Source organism: Drosophila guanche, unplaced genomic scaffold, assembly GCF_900245975.1.
Source record: "Drosophila guanche unplaced genomic scaffold, DGUA_6, whole genome shotgun sequence".
Taxonomy (NCBI): Eukaryota; Metazoa; Arthropoda; class Insecta; order Diptera; family Drosophilidae; genus Drosophila; species Drosophila guanche.
The window spans coordinates 10,183,833-10,201,852 of record NW_022995743.1 but is presented as its reverse complement, the minus strand read 5'-3'; the positions used below and the strand labels follow the sequence as shown (position 1 = coordinate 10,201,852).

The 18,020-nt window shown below is 47.5% G+C and overlaps 5 protein-coding genes and 1 long non-coding RNA gene across 9 annotated transcripts; 2 read left to right on the top strand and 4 right to left on the bottom strand.

The window, feature by feature from the left end:
• Positions 1-78: 78 nt before the first annotated feature.
• On the bottom strand, positions 79-10,656 carry LOC117592201 (putative fatty acyl-CoA reductase CG5065). 3 transcript variants are annotated; one of them, XM_034285811.1, is made up of 11 exons: positions 10,424-10,656; positions 7,571-7,854; positions 7,082-7,507; positions 3,678-4,116; positions 3,476-3,607; positions 3,289-3,417; positions 3,167-3,231; positions 2,040-2,478; positions 1,847-1,978; positions 1,663-1,791; positions 1,356-1,601 (listed from the first exon to the last, which is right to left on the bottom strand). In XM_034285811.1, exons 2-11 carry the CDS (start codon positions 7,848-7,850, stop codon positions 1,508-1,510), a joined length of 2,265 nt encoding a protein of 754 aa, XP_034141702.1. In that variant the 5' UTR covers positions 7,851-7,854; positions 10,424-10,656; the 3' UTR covers positions 1,356-1,507. The 3 variants fall into 3 exon arrangements, with proteins under 3 accessions (XP_034141703.1, XP_034141702.1, XP_034141704.1); XM_034285812.1 differs by lacking the exons at positions 1,356-1,601; positions 1,663-1,791; positions 1,847-1,978; ... (3 more) ...; positions 3,476-3,607; positions 3,678-4,116 and adding exons at positions 79-319; positions 378-503; positions 560-691; positions 756-995; positions 1,056-1,254 and having other exon boundaries at positions 10,424-10,655; XM_034285813.1 differs by lacking the exons at positions 3,167-3,231; positions 3,289-3,417; positions 3,476-3,607; positions 3,678-4,116 and having other exon boundaries at positions 10,424-10,653.
• On the top strand, positions 5,448-6,733 carry LOC117592209. Its single transcript, XR_004574509.1, has 2 exons — positions 5,448-5,531; positions 6,033-6,733. It is a non-coding gene; the product is annotated as an uncharacterized LOC117592209 (long non-coding RNA).
• A 1,080-nt stretch (positions 10,657-11,736) lies between the features above and the next one.
• LOC117592208 (protein CDV3 homolog) lies at positions 11,737-13,200 on the top strand. The gene is made up of 4 exons (XM_034285820.1): positions 11,737-11,973; positions 12,045-12,127; positions 12,293-12,566; positions 12,643-13,200. Exons 1-4 carry the CDS (start codon positions 11,746-11,748, stop codon positions 12,892-12,894), a joined length of 837 nt encoding a protein of 278 aa, XP_034141711.1. The 5' UTR covers positions 11,737-11,745; the 3' UTR covers positions 12,895-13,200.
• Positions 13,102-13,944, bottom strand: LOC117592207 (putative gamma-glutamylcyclotransferase CG2811). 2 transcript variants are annotated; one of them, XM_034285819.1, is made up of 3 exons: positions 13,503-13,944; positions 13,332-13,439; positions 13,102-13,265 (listed from the first exon to the last, which is right to left on the bottom strand). In XM_034285819.1, the coding sequence occupies exons 1-3, from the start codon at positions 13,814-13,816 to the stop codon at positions 13,223-13,225; spliced, it is 465 nt and encodes a 154-aa protein (XP_034141710.1). In that variant the 5' UTR covers positions 13,817-13,944; the 3' UTR covers positions 13,102-13,222. The 2 variants fall into 2 exon arrangements, with proteins under 2 accessions (XP_034141710.1, XP_034141709.1); XM_034285818.1 differs by having other exon boundaries at positions 13,102-13,439.
• A 274-nt stretch (positions 13,945-14,218) lies between these two features.
• On the bottom strand, positions 14,219-15,981 carry LOC117592205 (troponin C-akin-1 protein). The gene is made up of 3 exons (XM_034285817.1): positions 15,815-15,981; positions 14,610-14,929; positions 14,219-14,535 (listed from the first exon to the last, which is right to left on the bottom strand). Exons 1-3 carry the CDS (start codon positions 15,827-15,829, stop codon positions 14,367-14,369), a joined length of 504 nt encoding a protein of 167 aa, XP_034141708.1. The 5' UTR covers positions 15,830-15,981; the 3' UTR covers positions 14,219-14,366.
• LOC117592204 (wnt inhibitory factor 1) lies at positions 15,857-17,900 on the bottom strand. Its single transcript, XM_034285816.1, has 3 exons — positions 17,080-17,900; positions 16,916-17,026; positions 15,857-16,861 (listed from the first exon to the last, which is right to left on the bottom strand). Exons 1-3 carry the CDS (start codon positions 17,484-17,486, stop codon positions 16,759-16,761), a joined length of 621 nt encoding a protein of 206 aa, XP_034141707.1. The 5' UTR covers positions 17,487-17,900; the 3' UTR covers positions 15,857-16,758.
• Between the last annotated feature and the right edge of the window lie 120 nt (positions 17,901-18,020).

The window sequence follows — 18,020 nt, the reverse complement described above, 5'->3', positions numbered from 1 at the left end:
AAGCTACAACAGCATACCATTGAAAATGTCCTTTAATATATATTGTGAAGTATACAAGTCCTGACTATTTGTACAAAGTGAATTAAGGTGAAAACATCTCAAGAGGCACATGAACATTGGGGTAACGAAGACAATAGTAAAATCTAATTGAACGCAACTCTTAAATGGATTAAGTATGTGTATATTAGTATCCGTTAGAGCTCATTTGGACACAAAGAGCCCGTTCCGGACGAGTTCGATGAGTCCCAGCTTCTGAGAAGACCAATACAGCAGGCCCGTCATGATCAACGTCTTGCAAATACGATCCAGGCAATACAAGCTGGAATTGGATTTGGTTTAAAGAGTTACATAATTATTATTGCAGAACTGCTACTCACAATCTCAGCTGTATGCGCGATTTCGGCAAGGAGGTGAGGGGCTCCTTCATCACATACTGGCGACCGCCCAAAATGCTCAGCTTCATGTACTCATAGTCGTCCACATCGTCGCTGTTGATCTTGAAGCTACGGGAGATCGTATTAGTCAGGTAATAGAGTACAGATATGTTTGTGTGGCTTACATTTTTCGATCTGTTTCTCCCAATTTATGATAGATCTGCTGGAAATGCGTGGACTTGAAGTCCCAGTTGCGCGTGGTGAAGAACTGAAGCACCTCCAGACCCACAGAGACCTTCGTCTGTACCCGGACCATGCTAAGCAAAGAGGAATGTGAGTACAGTGAGTACACCATGAGGAGTGGGATATGCCAGCTCTTACAAGCGACGCTGTCCGAAGATGAGGAGCAGAAAGTCGATGATGTAGGCCGGCAGCCACATGAACATGATCGTGCAGAAGGTGTGGTACAATTTGCTGGACGTCATGTTGCCATCCGGATACCAGAGACCCACCTCGAAGGGGTACTTCTTGCCGAGATCCCGGCCCACGTCCATGACCCATTTCCAGGTGCGTTTCTTGGCATCGTCCACGGTCAGATTGTAGACTGGTATCTGCAGGGGCCTGTGACAAAGGCAGGCTCTATTAGTTACCCATGGGAAGTGTGGCGTGTCCAAGACTTACCTCTCCTCCACGAAACTGTTGTGGTACGGCAGCAGAATCAACCCGTTGATGGCTATATCCACTGGTATGACCTCCGACCTCAAGTCACCGTTGCAAATCATGGATCGAATGACGCCCTTGCCGGCGCCAATGAGCACGCCCGTGGGTCCATTCATGTTGTCCACCCAACCTGGCAGGGGCTCAGCCACAGCGGGCGTTACTGGTGGAACAGAAAAGATGTCAACTACAGTCGAACAGACTCGCACCTTAAGATTATCAGTGGAGGCCAGGGGTCAAGAAGAGCAAACAACGTTGAAGATAGAGATAGATGTTTATGTACAACAACCTAGGAATCGTATTTATTTGGAAACATAACCTCGAATATGCGTAACTATGACTAAGATTTGTGACTAAGTAAATGCCTGTGACCACCAAACAAACGAGAATCCAAAGACTATCCAGAATCCTTGGTCTCAAAACAGGGCCAAGGCCCCCGTCCACTTGAGGACATAGTATAGGAACAGACCCACAATGACAGTCTTGCACACGACATCCACTATGAATTGGCTGCAGAGGGAGAGACACGTGAGAGTTAGTTGGCGTTCTGGCCTCTGGATGGATCACTCACATCTTCATGTGCATGCGGGCCGTGGGCAGGTCCTCCTCCTTCTCCTTCAGTATAAACTTGCGAGCACCGAGGGCACACTGCACCATGTAATCGTCTTCCGTCTCCTTCACGTGCATGTTCATGTTAAAGCTGCCATTGGAATGAAGATTAGCATAAACTCTGAGCTCGAACCTAAGGTACTTACATCGCCTTGTCCTCCTCGTTGAGTTTGTTCCACAAGGAGCAATAAAGTTCGGAGCGGAAGGACCAGGCTGTGAGGGTAAAGAACTGAAGCACGCCCAGGCCCGTCGAGATCTTCTCCTGCACTCGCACCATGCTGAAGGGGTAGAGCAGATTCAGTGAGTAGGAGAGACCAACTTTCAGCTAGATTTACTTACAATCTCTTTTGGCCAAACAGAAGCAACAGGAAGTCGAGGAAGTAGGCGGGCAGCCAGTGGAAGAGCGAAACATTGATGTTGTGGTAAACTTTGTTGGTGGTCACACAGGGATCCGGATACCAGAGGCCTGCGTTGAGTGGTATCTGCCTATTGATGCGCTTGCTCAGCTCCACCACGGTGCCCATTGTCATCTTTCTGTGCTCCGCATTGGTGATGTTGTAGACGGGCACCTGGGCGGGGCGCTTGGCCTGCTTGTTAAACTCGTAGGGGATCACGATGAGGCCATTGATGGCATAGTCCACGGGTATGACCTCCGCTTTGTAGTCCTGATTGACCAGCACAGATCTGATGACGCCCTTGCCGCAGCCGATCATCAGACCCGTGGGTCCATTCATGTTGTCCACCCAGCCAGGAATCGGTTCATAGGCAGCAGGCGAGACTGCGGGAAGGAGGCGAAGAAGTCCGATTAAAAGGCCATCAATTGGATACGTTGGAGATTCCAAGTGATTGATTGACTCTACATACCACGAAAGCACCAGAATGATGATCACCGAAGCCGTTTTAAGTGTGAGTTTGAGTGTTTGTTTGTTTGTTGAATGGGAATGTGGTTTGGAGAGTTCCATGAATGAAAGAATGAATGAATAGTGAATGTAGGAATATATTTATGTAGTCTGAGTATATTCGTGTCAACAGGTAGAGAGTGTGGCGCTCGATTGTGTTGTGTTGTGTTGTGTTGTGTAGTTTGTTCTGTTTGTGTTGTTTGTGTTGTCTCGGGAGCGGATGGTCCTCAGCACTGGATCAACACTTGGACACTTGGAACACACACAAACACACATATGACACATAGCACATTGAATTTTGTTTTGTTTTTCTTTTTGTTTTTTTGTTTTATTTCACATGAAACATAAAATATCACTTAAGCTATAAAATGAAAACCAGATTCGAGGCACTCGAGTGGTGCCCCGAATGTAGTGCCCCAAAGCGAACCTAAGCAGAGTTTGAGATTGATTTGATTGAGGAATGCGCGCAGATGAATTTGAGAATTGTTTTGGTCCGAATTCGAACTCGAAGTCGAAGTCGAAGTCGGAGGCCACCACCTTAGATGCCCAAGAGACGTGCCACCACACCGTAGGTCCAGTAGCACAGGGAGCCCACGATGACCGTCTTGCACACACGATCCAAGATGTACATGCTAAAATGGAAATAGATCTGGAATCTATGGGGTGCAAGTATTGTGGGGCACTCTTACAGCTTTAGCTGGAGCCGGGCACGCGGCAGGCTGTCGGGCGATTCCTTCATCAGATACTGCCGCCCGCCCACGACACACGACTCGATGTACATGGGCACAGTCTCCACGGGGTCCATGTCCATGTTGAAGCTTTCGAGTGAATCTCATTTAGTCAACTTCGGCCACTCCGTACTCTTTGGGTACATACTTTTTCTTGTCCACGTCGTTCATGATGTTCCAGAGGGACGAGTAGGCGTCCGACTTGAAGAACCAGGCCCTCATCGTGAAGAACTGCAGCACCTCGAGGCCCACAGAGATGCGGTTCTGAATGCGGACCATACTAGCCGAAGGAAGGGAGGGAGGAGGAAACTGTCAGCCCTGGCTGGTTTTGTGCCCCTGGCGAAACTTACAATCTCTTCTGGCCGAGCAGCAGCAGCATAAAGTCAATGAAGTAAGCGGGCAGCCAATGGAACAGGATCACGTTGATCTTGTGGTGCAGCCTGTTGGTGGTGATGCAGCCGTCCGGGTACCAGAGGCCCGCCTCGAACGGATAGCGATAGCCAATGTCCTTGCTCATGTCGATCACCTCGCCCCACTGCATCTTGCGGTGGTCTGCGCACGTGATATTGTACACGGGCACCTCCGCGGGCCGCTCCTTCAGTCCCGTGAACTGGTAGGGGATCACGCACAGCCCATTGATGGCATAGTCCACCGGTATCACCTCCGAGAGATGGCGCGTATCGATGAGCATCGAGCGGATGACGCCCTTGCCGGCGCCCACTATCAGGCCGGTTGGTCCATTCAGACTGTCCACCCATCCGGGCACGGGCTCGTAGGCCGATGGCGACACTGATGCAGTGAACGTTGGGTATCATCAATCTGGACAGGATACAGGACACTGCGGATGCGGGGGGACTCCGAGCAATTTGTATGCGTGCTGTGCTTCTCCGCTCAGGCAACAGGAGACGGAGACGGAGGCAAAGTCTTTGGCTGGGTCTTGGCTGTAGCAGCAGCAGCGTGAACAGGCGGGCGGGGGGTGGTGGTTGGGCGGGAGGTAGGTATGTATGTAGGTAAGCGAGGCTGGTTGCAGTTGTTGTTGTTGTTGTTTGCATTGCATGCTCATTGAACTTTTTGGTCAATGACGATGCCAGTCGTAACCCTCTGTGTGCTGTGGTTTCTGTTGCTGTTTCTGTTTCTGTTTCTGTTGTTTTTGTTGTTGTTGTTTAAGCAATGTTTTAACCCCGCCATGTACATAATTTAACTTTTTCTTTTTTTTTTTGTTGGTTAAGCGTTGTTTCTGTTTTGATTGCTGTTTAAACACATTCGTTTTGGTTGCAGTTTTCTTATAGAGAAGCTTCTCAGCGGGGAGGAGCATCTGCAGCGTTGGTGTTGGTGGTGGAGCAGGCGTAAGCGCAATGGGTGAGCAGGAGCGGAACGAGGTCGGACACACACACAAAAAAAGCATAAAAAAACGACTCTAAACAATTAGCAGAAGGCAGCAAGAAGCATCTTAAATGTAGCCCCTAAATGCCGCGCGGACCAACCCTGGCCACTCCCTTAGTCTATTCATCTGCTCAGACATTCATCGTCATGGAATCGCTAAACTTTGCTGCCACGTTGCCAGCTGATTAGCAAATGAAGACGCTATTGACAATGTTTATGGTGTATTTGCCATGCTAAGGGGGTCATCAATGCCTTGAACCCAATCGGAGGTACTCACAGATGGAGACAGAGCTTCTAGACAGGGGCGTTGCAGCTAGGCATGTGCCATCAATTGCAGGCCATGAGCCGTTGATTACCTCGTTATAAAGAGCGTGTGCCCTAGAGGTAATACCCATTGGAACCAGTTAGAGGCTAAGGGAGAGGGCTTCTAGGGAAACACGTTTGGCCTCGGCTTTAGGGCAAATTGAGTGTTACAGTTCTCCACCCATACAATCGTACTGCTATTCGAAATGCTATATAGACGCAGTATAGTACGTATTACGTTCGTTTGTTCAATTATCAATGATCAATCGGAATCCTAACTAGTCTAACTAACTAATTAATCAAAGTCGATGTAAATGATTTAAGATGTTCGGTATATTTGCAGTATATTTTGCATATAAAAGGATATACGTATGTATTTCGGTATATATCTGAGGGTCTGACGGTATTGTTATCGATAACTCAGTTATCGATACAGTTTCAAGGTCCCTCTGAAAAATGCCAGCAACCGGATCACATTTTTATTTTGTGCGTGCTTTTGAGAAGTTCTTGCGAAAGAGGTAAGCTCAAAATAAAATAGCTAACAACAAAAATTGGGAAATCCCACCCAGTCCTCGTGTTCTACGAGGTGCATCAAGGAATTCGGCGACTTCTGGCTGCTCGTTGGAGCCGAAAGTCATGGTACAGCTGGTGGCTCCTGTTATCAAAGCAGAGCCAAAAGCTGACGAATTCTCTTTCGCCAGAATTGGCGGGCTCTAATATTGTCGCTGGCTTCGCCTTCGATTGTGTCTCCGACTCCGTCTATTGATATTAGACACGGATATCGAATGTAGCAGACTCTGCTTTTAGCGTGATAAAGTGAATGCACAAATGACGTATTATATTCGTAATCATCAGCTTTTGGCTCTGCTTTGACAACAAGAGACTCCGGCTTAACCTTGTCTTTCAGCTCCAACTTGAAGCCAGGAACCGCCGACTTCCTCGTTGCACCTCGAAGAATACGGCGACTGGGTGGGATTTTACAATTTTGTTTTGCTAATCATTTTATTTTGAGCTTACAGAAGAGACCGATAATCCACTTCCAACCTCAGTGGCAAAAGAGGAGTTGGATGTTGAAAGTCGCAAGGGAAACATGCAACACATCAAGGAGGACACTCGCATTTCGTTCGGAGAATATCAAAAGAACAAGAACGCCATTCGAGATCCGAGGCTAACATCAAAAGCGTAACCATATCTGGGCCTTAAAATCAAAACGGAGTCGGAGACACAATCGCTGTCGAAGACGAATCCAGCGACAATAGACGACAGAGACTGGATCGCTCTTTGCGTAGAGCAGTTGCAGATGGATATGCAAGAAAGTTTGATCCAACCGAGCACAGAGACAGCCCGCTCTTACATGGATGGAATCATCCCTTCTTCATCTCAGCCGCAGTCAGAGCCAAGATTAGAGCCAGAAACTTTTAACGAGGCAAAATTCATCGCTCTTTTTGCAGATGAGAAGACGGGAGCTACGGGAGAACAGGTTCAAAACCACCAAACAACTGCTGCGTGTCCTATCCGACGATACAGATGATACAGGGGGCTTCCCATAATTGTGATTTTTACTATGTGTATAATATTTATTGCCCAATGGGTTACAAAAAACTATCAAAACTAGAGACGTTCCCTCGCTCTCTCTATCTGGCGTATTGCCAAAATTTCCAATCGAAAAGTTTAATTGACAGACAAATCGTAAATTTTGCAAAGAGACATTCAAGAAATAACCCCAGGTGGCCAACAATAATATAAGCAAATGTCTCGGGGCATCATAGCCATAGACCCAAGAGATATAAAATAATAATAGACATAAACATAGACATAGACCGAAGGCAAGTTAAGCGGAGGCGCAAGATTAGTTAGCAGCAGGAGCAGGCAGCACTGGCGTCAGCGACTACAGTTTCCATTTCCCAGGTTTTGCCATTTAGATGGCACTTGCCCCCCCGAAGGCATAGCCACAGACATAGCAAATTAATGACATAAATAACACTTGTGAAGCTGCAAGCCAAAGCAACATAAACATACATGGATAGGCCACCACAGAGAGCCGCTATGGGCCAAAAAGATCACTTACCGATGCTGGGACGAGCGATGATCACCGGCATGGACTCGTAGTGGTCGCGCACCAGGATCTCGGCCAGGCGCTTCGAGTAGGTGTAGGTGTTTGGATGCGGCTTCAGCAGATCAGGGGTGATGGTGTCGAGCGTCTTCACGTCCATCCACTCGGCCAGGCGTATGAGATCCTCGGGCTTGTGGGGGAACTCGTACACCTTTTCGTACATCACCTCCTGGTCGCAGTTGCAGAAGGCCGTCGACAGGTGGATAAAGGCCTCCAGGTGCTTCATCTGCTTGGCCACTGCCAGGGCGCGCTTGGTGCCCACTAGATTCATGTCGATGGCGTCGCGCAGATTTCCCTCCAGCTTGAGGGTTGCCGCCATATGGAACACAATGTTGGTGTTCTCCGTCACATGCTTCAGGCTGTCTCCGCTCAGACCCAACACTGAAAGAGAATGATGAATGAGGATTTGCAGCCCACACACTTGGATGCGCTTCCAGTACTTACAATCAAAGGTAACGTCGCCCTGGTAGATGGTCACCTTCTTGAGCATGTGCGGTCGCTCGTCCCTGATGCGCTGGAAGATGGGCAGCTTGTACATCTCCTCCAGGCGCGACTCCGGGGTCTTGCCACGCTTCGGGCGGCAGATGATGATCACCTCCTTGAGCGAGTGGCAGGAGTAGAGGAGCTTCTCCAGCAGCACCTTGCCCATGAACCCAGACGCTCCCGTAATGAAGATCGTCTTGTCCTTGTAGTACTCCTGCACAGGCGATAGATCCACCGTCATCTTGCTGCAACAAAGCCAGAGCGAGAGAGGAGATGGTCGATTATGTTGTGGCTGTTGCAAGAAGCATTCCGGGAAGGCAAAAACCAGTCAAAGGAAAAATCGCAATCGACTCGCAAAATGTCGCAAGCTGCAAGCTGGAAAAACTGGGGCTAATTCTGTGCCTCGGCTGGCCGGACTGCCCCCGTCTGTGGCACGCGTGCCTCTCTTGCCACAAAAGCCACCTGCTGCAAACGGGTTTCAGATTGGACTTTCAGTTTCTATTTGGGTTTTCGATTGCGCCTGCACTGTGGATTCGCATTTCTTTGCGCCATTATGCAATGGACCGGGTGGTGGGGTAGCATATCGCCCCCACTCCACGCTCGCTGTTCGGGGACTGTTGCAAGTGGACGTTGCCCAATCTGCATTCGGCTTGGATTGCATCCGCGTTACACTTGGCCACATCTGTGTCTCCACCTCTGAGCGATCTCCGGCCGATCTCTTGCACTTTGGGCATGTCACGACATTTATTGCAACAACGAGCGGACGTGTTTGCTTTTTGGCATCCGCCCAAGCATAATTCATAACCCATAACCCTTTATCATAGCCATATCCATATCCACATTGAAATCTGTATCTGTTTCCCCCTTCGAGCTAAGTGTTTAAGGCGAAAATTGCAATGAAAGCATGACACTGCACCTCTGTCTTTGCAGCACTACACCTTGAACTACACACTCGAGCTGGAGCTAAGGCTGAGACTCACAGACAAGTGTTAGAGATGGAGCTCCAGCAGTGGCTGTGGCTGTGGCTGTGCGGCAAATTGCGGTTCTCCTTCATCACTTAGCACCTGCCTTTAGGGGGCTTGTTACCTAGCCTCAGTTTCGGGGTTTATTGCCAATTAAAACGCGTCTGCCGAATGTGTGAAGCCGAACAGTCAGCGGCAGCTGGTGCCTGCAACTTATGCAAGCATCGAGCGGCACACATTGAGCCAAATTTCGAGAGCCACAAATAGAGCCAGCCGCCAGGTCGAGCAAGTTGTCAAAGCCAAAATCATAAGCATAACCACACAAACTCAAGCTAAAACAACGAAGCACCGACCACGTCTCCATCTCCAGCTCTGTCGGATTGACAGCAAACAATAGACTTGGGCAACGAACTTGAGGGAAGGGCGATGTGCGGACACACTTGAAAGAAAGCCGCCAAAGGAGCGGAAATGGCAAAGCAAGGAAGCGAAATTTAAATGTTTGTTGCACTTCCCTTCTAATTAGAGGCAGGAACAGATGGAAGAATCAAAAACATATTTCTTAGCTTGAGTTTTTGGAATAATTTTGGGTACTTTTGGCTATCTTTCGAGGCCACATTTGAGCTGATTAATATTGAAATCAATCAATCAGCAACTTCTTTCTAGTGGTTCACAAGTTTGGATCTTAAGAGCCACTTATTGTAATGATTTTGAAAATAACTGACCCTACTAAAAGCGACACTATACTAAGTATACTTATAAATGTATGCCATTTGAATTCGCTCCTCTGTTTTGTCATATTTTCAAACCGGTTATGTTAGGTTAGGCATTCATTTGTAAGTAGTAGAAACATTTTTAAATCTTTGTAACTTTATCTGTGTGTGTGTGTGTGTGTTTGTCTGTCTGTCTGGCTTCCTCTTGTCTTGCATATTGCAAATATTAGCTGCGGCCTCAGAACTGACTATCGATGTTGGATGGAGTGGGTCCATTAAAACGATCGAATGTGCACTACACAGTCCAACAATTTGTCAGTCTATGTGTCTGAAGTTGCAGCAAAATGAATGATAGACTGACTGTTTGACCTCTGGGCTAAGGCTTCTGCCACGAGCAATCGTGAGTTTTGTGTGTAGGATCATTAAGTAAACCACTCGAGGCACCATGAAATCGAACAAATTTTTAAATGTTTGGCAATTCTTCGATTCCATTCCCCCCACCCCAGTTGGCCTTTGGTGGCAGGTCTCACAAATACAAAAAATAAGAAAAAAACCCCCCTGAATATGTAAATTGCTTTTTGTATCGGATCGGACACTGATACAAAAATGAGATGAAGCCCAGGCGGGGCATAAAATTGACAAAGCGACAACACAGCGCAACGCAACGTGTAAGCTCCGAATCAAATTTATGCAAAGGGCCTCCCCCAAGGGCCTCACTGCCACGCTCACGGAAATGTACCAGCAAAATGTGTATAAATATTAAAATATTTAAAGACTTAATATTTTGTATCTAGTGCGACAGTTCACGACACGACCCTGACATACACAGACACAGACGCGGACAGACAGACAGACAGACAGACTTGAGACGATCATGAGCAAGTGGCAGTAGAGCAGACAACAAGCAGCTCGATTATACAAAGATGTTTATATAATCTCCAATTAAACGCTTCGCTGGGCAGGTAAATGTTTCGAATTGCTGCTGCCATTGCAGCAGACCAATTGCCTCGAAAAGCGAAAGACAATACCTCAATCAAAAGACAACTACAATTGTACGTAGAAATATAAACAAAACCATTTGCAAGGGACCACCAAGGCGCTTTATGGCGAATTTTTTTGATGCATTCAAGTGTTTCAATTACCTAGAGTGGTTGGGATTCTTTTCTTCAATTAAAACGCTTGCAATTTCGTTGAAACAAACACGTCACACGCGAACGCGACTCGATGCGAGATTAGAGACTGCAGCGGAGTGAGACAGTTCGGATCAGATCGGCTCGAATCGAATCGGATCGGATCGAGTTGGAGATGGAGATGGAGACTGGAGAAGACACTCGATGTGCACGCTACGACACTCGACAGAAGACTGAACGCGGCCAGGCCAATGCTTGCCAATATGAATGGGTCTCTGAGTGGGCTGGCCTGGGGGGGGGACTCTGGCCCAACTGGTTGAAGTTGAGGCACTCGCTATGGGATGTGGCAAACCATAGCGAAACGAGGCGAAATCTACATAGCCTGGGGGTACGAAGGTGTTTGTTGGTACAGAAACCCATATATCTATTAGTTTGGACAATTTAGGCGGAACTGTCTCTGCTCTGGGCTGCTCCAGTGCTGGAAGAGTGTTGTCTTTTGGCACTTAGTCGCGGCTAAAACATTCCCACATCCCAGGGCGTAAGTAAACATATTTGATGGACAATTAGATGCGCAATTTGGCCGAGATTTTATTGGCTTTGCAGCGTTGTTTGAACTCTGCTGCGGGCTCTAGATAAATTTGCATGCATATTCGGGTCATTATTGATGCAAAATTAGCCATGGTCGGATTCAGTTTCCATTACACAATGCTTGCTGCTGCGACTGTGGCTGCTGTGATTTCCATATTGCTAAAACTAATTAGGTGGTTATCAATCTCCTATGCAAATTGCTTTGTTTCCCAATATTGCGAATATACTTAATCAATGCTTACGCTTTCCTCTGCTTTTTGCGAATTTGCAAAACATAAATTCAGCGAATTGCTAAAATTATTGCTGAAATGAATATACAAGTCCATTAATATTGCGAATTCAATTATTGAAAAGGCCGCCACATGCACATAAATTCCTAGTGCGATGACACTACTCGATAGTATTCTTTATTTCTGTGCATCGTTGTATCGATATCTTTCTAACAAATATATCGAAGTTCAATGGTAAAAATCGCACTGTTTATGGAAAAAAACACAAAGAAATCATCTATAGCCGCTCAAGTTACGTCATGTAAGTTTAGAATTTATACCACGAAAATTTCGTCATATCATGAACGAAAACTAAACCTGCCAACCTAAATTAATTTTACATGAATTCCAATGCTCAGTGGCGCCACCGATTCTTAAGTTGCTATCGATAGTGCTATCAATAGTTCCCCGCCTCTACCAACTCAACGTGCTAAGTTCGCTGTCGCAAATTTTTGTTCCAAATTTTAATTGCAAAACATGGCCGAACTTGATGACTTTTTCGCGAAAAAGGATAAGAAGAAGGGCAAGAACAAGACCAAGTTTGTGACTGCCGACGAATTGGTCAAAAACCTGGAGGACAGCACCAAACGGGAAGTGGTCAAGCCAAAAAAACCCGAACAAGCAGCAGCAGCTGCAGCAGTCGATGGCGGCGTGGCAGTAGTGGGCGAAAACGAGACCGACACCAAAGTGCCAGAGTCCGTAGCGGTAAGCCTGGTGAAATCAGCATATCAAAGAGTTAATTGATTACAATTGCTGTCGTTTGTTTTCGTGTGCAGCCCGTCGAAGAGGAGTGGAATGAGATCGAACCTGAGCAGCGCAAGGATTACAGCGGGTTGAAAATTGGCCAGCTGAGCTCAAAGTGAGTTTCGTTTTGTTCTGCTTGTGCGTGTATCCGTATGCGTCCAATTAAGTGTACAATGACAATCTTTGCAAGCTGCAGTCGCCTGATTCCAACGAGCGAGCAACTTCTCTCCCAGATTAAACAGTCCAAATTGCATGCTAACCACTTTTCTCCATATGACAGCTCTGACAGGGAGTCCGAGGAGGCTCGGGCAGCCCGAGTTGCAGCCGCTAACGACGCTGGCAACTACGAAGAGGATGACGATGATGATAGCAATGGCTATGAGAACGTGCAGGTTGGAAAGAGCGGTGGTGGTAGTGGCGGTATAAGTGGCGGCGGCGGTAAGAAATCCTGGAAGAAACTTATACCAGCCGAGGATGTTACGCAAATCCCAGTGCCGATGGAGGTTGAAAAGTCATCCTCAAAGCCCTATGTTTCACCCGCGTTACGGTACAGCGTAAGTTGCGATCACCTGACTATTTGATCATTAATTGATATGTGTTACCTCTTCCCTTTCCAATTAAAATAAGCAGCAAATCAGTGGACTTGGAAGTGGCATTGGCGGCGGATCGCGTGCGCGACGCACTGCTCCGGACATCACCAATACTGAGTTCTTCCCGACGCTCAGTGCAGCACGCCCGGAGGAACAGCGAAAGAAGAAAAACGAACCCGCCTTCGAAGAAGTCCGTCACGGCGGACGCTTTCAGCGCGTGCAGGAGCCGACAACCGCACCCGTGGCGGCTACCAATCGATTCCAGTCGCTCGACGATGAAGCGGACAGCTAGGTGCCAGCTACTGCGGACGCTGTTGCTACCCCAAGAAACCGTTTTCTACCACTGTGTCCACTGCTGAGCTCGCCGCTACATTCGGCAGCAAGTCATTTACAAGTTCGTAGTGTTCGCACGCATATGTCAACTTTTTCTAGGCTTTTTGATTCATCTTTGCCACCTCCTGCTACTGCTACTCCTACCCCTATACCACATACACTATTGTTCATTTCGTTTTGCATTTTTGAAGTATGGAGTCAATGTAACAGAATATGAATAATAGCCATGCGTTGAAATCCGTTTATAAACGTTACTTTTGTATAACCTCGCCGGTTCTCGTTTTGTGTTAATCATCCTCGACAAGGTCCTCCGGACGGCTGTCCGCATAGCTGCAAGAGAGTGCAGATCAGTAAGAGAGGTCGTCTTTGGCCGAAATGGCGGGATCCCGCACTGACTTTTCACTGTACGGCTGATCAGGCGTGTTGTGGTACGAACTCAGTTGCGGCTTGGACAGCATCTTCTCCGGAAAGTTCCGTATTAGGTATAGCCAGCACTGCATGGTTCTGCAACAACACTCAGATAGGGATTACGTCAGATAGGGCACTCTCGTGGGAGCCGATGCTTACCCGTCTGTCTCCGTCCGTATGGTTTGTTCCTCGCGATCGTAGTAGTTGGGGTAGTCCTCCAGCTGGTCCAATTTGGAGAACATGGCCTCATCCACCTCGTAGATCTCGCCATGTATGTTGTTGCCATCGCCAGGTCTGGCCAAAAGGAATGGAATGTTGTACCGGGTGCCCACAACCAGTGGAAACTTCACCGCCGTTGTCCCACGGCCCAGAAATCGTGCGTGGCCGTTCTCCTTTTTGGTCAGCCAGTGATGGTTTGGCTCCCCGCTCTTCAGCGTGCCATACACAAAAACTCTCGCTGACATTCTCAGCATTACAGGCTACAAGTGTGCTTTTCCGCTGGGCTTATCAGTTGCGAGGGTTATCTTGCCCATCCATTTCGCCCCAAAAGTTTGACCAGTCGTCGCAATCCGTTCTCTCTTCTTCTTTGTTGGCAGTCGTTTGCCATTCACCGCGCGACCTGTAGCCATGCACTGGGAGAAATCGGTATAGTCAAAGGGGGGGCAAGTGGAAAATTTCTGTGCTAGCCCCATATCATATGTCCATATTTATGTTTATATAACATCATCGATTAAATTTACTTCGAATTGCTTCAGCTTTATTTGCTTTTCTTTGTCGAAAACTTATGAACTTACAAACTACGGTCGCTAAAATCTAGTTACTGCGTACAGTACATATCATTGTGTATATCAATTGCCCATATATGTATGTGTATGTACGTTTGTATATACGTGTATATATCAATCTGTTAAGTCTGTTTCCCCAGGGTGGGAATCAATATTGTACGGTCTACAAATGCAACTACCGGTAACATTCTATTAATAATTGGCCAGGCTTCCCAGAGCACATCCAAGGGGGAAACCATTAGTTTTGGGCCTCATAGCTCAGATCGTCCTGGGCAGGATGCTTGTGGGTGCGGCGGTGGCGCATGATGTACGGATGGGTGGAGCTGTTCTCGTAGCTGGACAAGTACTGCAGGGAAAGCAGCTTCTCCGGATACTTTTGCAGTAGATAGACCCAGCACGGGATGGTGCTGCAAAGAAGTGAAATAAATGTATGTACGTAAATAAATTATATGCCGATCAGATGTATGACGTCAATGCTCACCCCTCGCCCACGCCGATGTTCATGTCTTGCTTCTCACGGGTGTAGATGTCTTCGCAGTCCTCGAGGTTGTCCAGGGAGTTGAGCATACGGTCGTCCACTTCGTAGATCTCACCGGTTACATAATAGCCAATGCCTGGCTTGTTCAGGAGGAAGGGAATGTTGTAGCGCGTGGCAATGACCAGCGGCAGCTTCTCTGTGGTGGTGGCCTTGCACCAAAACTTGGCAAACCCATTGCTAGAGCTGGCGAGGATCGAGTTGCTCGGCTGACCGTACTTCAGAGCTCCGTAGACGAAAAGTTTGCTCAGAGCAGTTGATGCTTTCTGTGTAGGTGTGGCATCGGTGTCGGAAGAGAGAGAAAGGCAAGAAGTAAGGTTAGGTTAAAGACCCGATTTTCGGGGTTTAAGCAGGTATGGCAGCTGCCCAGGACTATTTTAATATCGAACACTTTGTCAAGCTTATCACTGATCCTGAGTATTTTCCATTCTTAAAAGCCCCCCTACCAACTTGTTGATAACGCTCGACACACGAGTCACAAGTCTGTTCGTCTCCGCGATTATATTCGGTAGTTTCGTATTTATTTTTAAAATTTGTGTCGCGTTCTGCTGCTGGGGAAGGTGATGGGGATGATTGGTTTAACCGGTTTGGTGCATTCACACTTTTTTTGTGTTTTTGTTATAGCACTCATTGTGTTATTGTGGCTAACAAAGCGTTTTTTCGGGTTGTTCCACTAAAACTGCGCAGCAGCTATGTACACACGCCTCCATCAAAAATAAGAACAACATACATACGTAGCTACATACATATATGATGTATATAGTATGATTAGTTGCATAAATAATTGCTTAAATCGGTCTAATCATTTACTGTAAATGGAAACCACACGCTATCGCTACACAACCTATTATCCGGCCTTCAATCAATGTCATTACTAAATGAACCGTTGCATTGAGGCATCTGCTTACATAACTCTCAGAACAAACGCACACATAACACACCCACACAAATATTAGCATACACGATATACACCTTAAAGATAACATCAAGAGTAGCACTTTCCACGAAACAAAATTAAATCTTAAATTTTAGCTTTTCCCCCGCTTTCCTTTTTGGAACATTTTCAACTTTCCAAAGCCAAAGGACAACAGGATACGCACACATGTGAGCAAGTGTGCGCGTGTGTGTGCAACGCCATCTCTTTTACGTACCTTGACTTGGCCCATTTTTTGCTTTTATGGCGTCTCTTTCTGTTCAGCAGGCTGTCTTAAGTTAATTAAAATTGCAAATTGCTGCAGTTGGCAAGAGAGACAAGAAATACACGCTCCTCGATGTGGGGAAAAAGCTCCAGCTAAAAAAGACCGCGCCGTTGGAAAGCAAAACTCCAACTAAAACGCGACGGAGAACAAACGGAACACGAGTGCTGCTTTTGCTGGGCCTGGTCGGTCCCCCTCCAATAACAAGAAATATGAAAACACGCCACACGCGCGCCTTTAAAGACGCCAACGCCGCCGTCGACGTCGCTGCTGATGTCAATTCTTTGCTTTAGTCTTTATCTAACAAATACCCTGCAGTCAGCAGACATTCTAGGCTGTGATTTAGTTAAAAACTAGTCCCATTTTAATACACATTTTCGGAAATTATCCTTATCGGAAAATCAAGACAACACACACACACACACACACACAGGCAAACAGGTAGCTGTCCCTTTCACTCTGCCACAGCTACGCCTCTGGAGCGCACGTACGCATGTTTTACTCTTGTCAGCTTAGCTCTAGTTTTTTCCGTCGATCAGTGGTCGATTAAAGATATAATTCATTTAAATTTTCTAGCGACGGGCCTTCCTTCCATGTGCCAGAAACAATAACAATTCGCATTGTAATTTGGCGTTGAGTCTCGCTCTCTCTCTCTCTTTCTCTTTTCTCTCTCTTGTGTGCGCTCACCATTTGGATGCCCTACAATCGTTGCGTTGAGGCATATCAGTTCGAAGAGAGCTCAGAGAAGTAAAGCATTCAACAGATGTTTATATAAGCGAAATAAAAATAATTTAATTATAGAATCTGCAATGGCAATTCGAGAAAAATTCGAACGAGTGACGTCAGCAGTAAGGGAACTTAAAACAGACCGAGAAGACTGCATCCGTCTGTCCCCAAGGTTAATAGTATTTTGTGCAAATGCCATTTTGGGCATAATGGTGGTGCTTGTGTCGGCAGGCACACATGTTGGGCGCGAAGCAGTAGGCATGGGGTCCGCAATCGCTGCAAAGGATTCACATATGAGACTGGAGCGAAGATAAGGATCGATGTACTTACTGCTTGCAGATGGGCGTGCACTGCTGCCCGTGGAGCAGGGTGGCGCGGAGCTCATAGCCCTGGGCACAAATACATTGTCCATCGTATGAGCATCGTCCGTGGGTGCATCGCCTGCAGAGGATACGTTTAGGGATCATCTTTTATCCAACTGCAATTCAACTTACCCGTGGCATGGGTCCAGGAGGCGTGCAGTCCTGTGTCGACAACGTCGGGAAAGAGCATCAAAGTAGTAGTGCCTGGCCCTCCGGCACACACACAGATCCGGCGCGGCACAGAACCCACCCGCTTCTTGACAGCCTGGCAGACACTCGGCGGCACAGACTAGTCCATCCGGATTGGCGCCCACGTACTGGTCGGCACATGGGCAATCGCCATCCTCAAAGCACACGCCTTCCTGGCAGACAATGTTGCAGCGTCGCACGCACTGCCGGGTGTTCACGACAAGCATTTCGTAATCGGAGCACAGTGGCGGTGGCTCATTGATCTCCCAGTAGCCGTAATCGTAGTAGTAGTATCCTTGCACCAAGACGTATTGCAGCACCAGTTGAAGGAAGACCGCCCGGCCCAGCATCTTTTACAATTGCAAATGATCTCCTCCATGGGAAACGATACCGATGCGGGTCGGCGTGGGCAATGAGAGTGAAAGTGATTACCGGAGGCGGCGCAATTTGTGTACAGAATCCATTAGTCCCGTTATTGCGGCGGTCACGATCGCCCGCCATGTGTAAACATTACGTCGATGATGCAATGGACAACTGATAACCGCTCGCCCGGAGAGCCTCTCAATCTAAATTACAACAAAAGCATTTGCATGCAAACGAAGCCAACAGACGCCGACGCTCATCGACATTACTCATCGCAGCAGCTGCTGCTGGGAGCTCGCATAGTGGTGGGGCGGAGAGACAGAAAAAGAGAGAGCACCCAGCGAGATAGAGAGGGAGACCCAATATGAGCGCAATTCTGGAATGTCTGGATTCCTCTCTCGATGGCGTCTCCGCAGTCACCCCCACACCGCATTGCCCTACAACTGGGGACCCCGGCTACGACATCGACAGCGACTCCAACTCCAACTGTAGCTGCAGCTGGTTTGAATGCGCCCCATTCA

Bases quoted from the DNA above. Each gene is read 5' to 3' on its own strand.
- LOC117592208 (XM_034285820.1), top strand. From the start codon at position 11,746: ATGGCCGAACTTGATGACTTTTTCGCGAAAAAGGATAAGAAGAAGGGC. The intron at 12,128-12,292 runs GTGAGTTTCGTT...TCCATATGACAG, and splicing joins ATTGGCCAGCTGAGCTCAAA to CTCTGACAGGGAGTCCGAGG. The intron at 12,567-12,642 runs GTAAGTTGCGAT...TAAAATAAGCAG, and splicing joins CACCCGCGTTACGGTACAGC to CAAATCAGTGGACTTGGAAG.
- LOC117592207 (XM_034285818.1), bottom strand. From the start codon at position 13,816: ATGCTGAGAATGTCAGCGAGAGTTTTTGTGTATGGCACGCTGAAGAGC. The intron at 13,440-13,502 runs GTAAGCATCGGC...GTGTTGTTGCAG, and splicing joins ATACGGACGGAGACAGACGG to AACCATGCAGTGCTGGCTAT.
- LOC117592205 (XM_034285817.1), bottom strand. The intron at 14,536-14,609 runs GTGAGCATTGAC...ACTTCTTTGCAG, and splicing joins AACATCGGCGTGGGCGAGGG to CACCATCCCGTGCTGGGTCT.
- LOC117592204 (XM_034285816.1), bottom strand. From the start codon at position 17,486: ATGCTGGGCCGGGCGGTCTTCCTTCAACTGGTGCTGCAATACGTCTTG. The intron at 17,027-17,079 runs GTAAGTTGAATT...TATCCTCTGCAG, and splicing joins CTCCTGGACCCATGCCACGG to GCGATGCACCCACGGACGAT. The intron at 16,862-16,915 runs GTAAGTACATCG...AATCCTTTGCAG, and splicing joins TGCACGCCCATCTGCAAGCA to CGATTGCGGACCCCATGCCT.
- LOC117592201 (XM_034285811.1), bottom strand. From the start codon at position 7,850: ATGACGGTGGATCTATCGCCTGTGCAGGAGTACTACAAGGACAAGACG. The intron at 7,508-7,570 runs GTAAGTACTGGA...ATTCTCTTTCAG, and splicing joins GGGCGACGTTACCTTTGATT to TGTTGGGTCTGAGCGGAGAC. The intron at 3,232-3,288 runs GTAAGAGTGCCC...TTTCCATTTTAG, and splicing joins GCCCGGCTCCAGCTAAAGCT to CATGTACATCTTGGATCGTG.